The 3,685-nt window shown below is 44.5% G+C and overlaps 1 protein-coding gene across 1 annotated transcript in view; it reads left to right on the top strand.

Annotated features, from left to right (window-relative positions):
- VGLL1 (vestigial-like family member 1) overlaps positions 1-2,157 on the top strand; it is a 4,478-nt gene extending 2,321 nt beyond the window's left edge. The window contains exons 3-4 of the mRNA XM_009881702.1: positions 978-1,037; positions 2,117-2,157. Coding sequence (XP_009880004.1) covers positions 978-1,037; positions 2,117-2,157 — 101 coding nt within the window. The remainder of the gene's footprint in view (positions 1-977; positions 1,038-2,116) is intronic.
- Positions 2,158-3,685: the final 1,528 nt, after the last annotated feature.

Raw genomic sequence — 3,685 nt, 5'->3', positions numbered from 1 at the left:
ACTGTTTATATCTACAGGCAGCCTTATCCTCTTTGCAGGCTACACCGAAGCTATGTTGTTAGGAGGTGGAGGTGTTTTGCTAACTTACTCCTGCTAGAGCGTCGAATGCCTCTCTGTGTCCGCGCGTGGAAAAGGGAGAGCGTGTGTGTGTCTTCGTCTGGAATATAAACTTTTTCTGCTCATGGTACATAAATGTAGCTGAGACTGTATGTATGTATCGCACAGGCACGCAGCCTAGACTTTTTGCAGCTAGGAAATGACAATCTAATTACTTTAAAGACACTGCCTGGACCTCTAGGATTTAATTTAAGAACAAGGTTAGGTGCCCTCTTCCCCCAAGGGGGCAATGTGTGCCTACCAAGGCTTTGGGAGCCCGAGGAACCGACTCCTCCAAAAAAGGAGATGGTTCATGAAACTTGCCTTGGGATGGAGAAAGGGAAGCAGTGCTAACGACGGCGGACTTCTCTTCCAAATTTCAGGAGGAAAATGACTGAGGGAAAATTGAAGAGGAACATGTTTAAGCTCAATGTTCCCCAACCGTCGCCAATTAAAGCCTTTCCTTTCAGGATGTTTACAGGGCTTCTCTGAATATTCGGGGAGTCTCGCAACACCACACATGTCATGCCGTGCATGTGCTTATCAAGCAACCCAAAAAGAAGAGATAAGGAATGACTGGCCTGTGTTCACAGGGAGTCTTTGGCAAGTCCCTAGGATGTGTGCATCTAGGCTGGCTGTGGGAGTCCCTGTTTCTTGGCTCTGTCTCTTAAATATACTTGTTGCGCTGTGTCATGTTTAAGAACAGCTGATATTTATATTTATGGAAGTGTATGTTGCTGTGCCAGACAGCACAGAGCTCCCCAGCACCTGTGCTATAAGCTGGGCTGCAAAAGCACAAGGTTTCTTTAGGAACTACTGCCTACTTTTAGCTTTATGTTGAATCTCTGCTCATCTCCAGTATTTTTTTGGTTTTTTTTAAGAGAGGAAAGCGAGCTCTTACCAAGGCTCAGAAAATCCAGGTGTAAGCCAGGCCACTGCAGGTGAGTAATTTGGAACAAATTAATACTCGCCTATGAAGGATAGCTGCCTTGCTTATGCACGCGGAATTAAAGATGCTTCCTTGCTTGCTTCCAGACCGTATTTCAAAAGCTTGCTTTCCCCCCTGATACACACACCATCTCCCACAACAGCATTAATAGAGAGGAGGGAAAACATTCTATTAAAATGAGACGTATGATTTTCTCACTCCATCTACCTTAGTTTTTGTGGTTATACCATCAGCCTGCCTCTTCATCTCTCATATGAGGAAAGGCTGAGGGACTTGGGTCTCTTTAGTCTAGAGAAAAGAAGATTGAGGGGGGATCTTATTGATACTTACAAATACTTAATGGGAGGATGCCAGGGGGATGGGAGCAGTCTTTTTTCAGTGGTGCCCAGTGATAGGACGAGGGGTAATGGGCACAAGCTTGAACATAGGAAGTTCCATCTTAACATGAGAAGGAACTTCTTTACTTTGAGGGTAGTGGAGCAGTGGCACAGGCTGCTCAGAGAGGTTGTGGAGTCTCCCACTCTGGAGACATTCAAAACCCGTCTGGACGCTGTCCTGTGCAACCTGTTGTAGGTGCCCCTGCTCTGGCAGGGGGGTTGGACTAGATGATCTCCAGAGGTCCCTTCCAACCCTGACCGTTCTGTGATTCTGTGGTTCACAAGGCCTATTTTGGGCTGTCTGTCTGAGCTGCAGATCCCGCAAAGATAGGCCACCCTTTGCTTTGTGTCTCCAGCACCCGGCTTCAGGCTGAGGTCCCCGTTGGACCTGGGTGCTGACATGACTGCGGTTCTCGCCACCAAACCCACCGCCCTGCTGGGAGAGTTGTTCTAAGAAATTATCCCCAAAATATTCAGGCTTCCGTGTTTTTATTAGTCTCTCAAGACCGTGTCATACCCTGACGTTGGTTCTTTGATGTGCAATATTTTGGGGATACTTTGGATGGGTCATTCTGGTTATTCTAGTAAGGGCCCTCTTGCATCAGACCCAAAGGTGCAATTTTGTTTGCACAACATCGTAAGAGATTGCACGGGCTGCGCTGTTTGACTGTCCCGGTACTCCTGTGTCTTTCAGGTATTCAGATTCACGACAGAAGACGGGATTTGTACTTTTAGCAACTGGATGTTTCTACTTTATTCTGAAAGAGAAAGTTCTCGCTGTGAACTTTTATTATTTGCAACTGTGAATCAAGAAGAAACGAACTGCAGCTGTTCTGTGCTTTTTCTCTCAGCTGGAAGGATACACGTACTATTTACTACTTGGGGAATGAAAAATCATCCTTTTCTATTCAGTGAATAATTTCTAATAGCTGTGGTATTAAACCTGACGGTATGTTTGTTGTGAAGAAATATTGTCTACTTAAGGCTTTTCATGTAGCCCTCTTGAAAGGACTTGGCACCTTTTCATCTTTCTGTGTTTATTCATTTACCATCTCTCGATAAGAAGCGCAGTTCTTATCAACACAGGTGATAACTGGTAAGTGCAGGGATGCAGTTAGCATAAATTCACTGCTGCAGCTTCTTAGCTTGATTTGATACCTCCATGTTGTTTGAAGTAGACCATGGGCAAGAGAGTTCAAGACAACCACAGGTCAGCAAAGCACGTTATCGAATTTATGTTTTGGAAGTACAGTAATTTGTAACCATGCTTGTAATTCACAGGGACATTCCTCAGAAGCCATATAATATGCATATGCCCAAAGGCTCTGTTTTGCCCTCTCGTAATGTATAATCATCCTCTAGAAAACAGTGAATTAGCACTAGATCTGGGAGGAAGTCTGGGTCCTCGTTGGATGCAATTGAAATACCATTGAGCAGAAATCTGGAGGTGGGAATGGTCTGTTCTCCCAGCCTCTCTGCAGGTGTAAAAGGTTCTGCTTCGAAATAAACCCTGGGGGGCTGAATTTTAAATTATTGAGCTTGAAGGACTTGGCTGCCAAGCCAAAAGCAATCAAAAATCAATCCCTTCATGGCAGCTGCATCCCACAGACCTCCGAGCGGCCAAACGGGGGGTGGTCTCAATGCTCCTCCATGCAGCAGAAGCGACAGCGTGAACTGTGCATCGGTACTGCACACTCACATCCCCCCCTCGCTTCACCGCTCGCCGGGAGCAAATATGTTTGCTGAAGCGACTGTGAGTAAAACCTCATGTGAGCGGTGTTTAGGTTTGTGTATGTAATTCCTGCAGCAAGAGAGACTGCTTAGCCTTTGGTTTAAATCCTAAGGATAAAAAAGGTTTGGGTTTATTTTTTCCTTCTTCATTAGCTATACATTAATTTAATATGAAGGAGCGCAATTAATGTTTTCTGACAGCTCTACGCAGTTGCTTAAGGAAATTTAACATTCGAGATCCTAAAGCTTGTGGTTTTATAGGAGAAATCCTTAGCTGGTACGTGTGTTTGTGGCTCTGTTAACGGCAGATGTCTATGCTGCCACTGGTCTACTGCAGTTGTAACACCTTGTGTAATTTTATATATCATCTGAGTTCAGCTACTTTAGGTGTTTATGGTAGTGATTTAGAAAGAAAAATTTACAATTACAAAATACAGTTTGTATCCTGTAAGTTTGCTCTGGCACATACATAAGTTAGACCAACCTGAAGTCACATGCAAGGGGAATTGTTTTAACTAAATAAACAGTTGGT

The sequence above is a fragment of the Charadrius vociferus genome, unplaced genomic scaffold, assembly GCF_000708025.1.
Source record: "Charadrius vociferus isolate BGI_N301 unplaced genomic scaffold, ASM70802v2 scaffold472, whole genome shotgun sequence".
NCBI classification, from domain to species: domain Eukaryota; kingdom Metazoa; phylum Chordata; class Aves; order Charadriiformes; family Charadriidae; genus Charadrius; species Charadrius vociferus.
The sequence above is the reverse complement of the archived record's forward strand: the minus strand, read 5'-3'. Positions and strand labels throughout refer to the sequence as shown.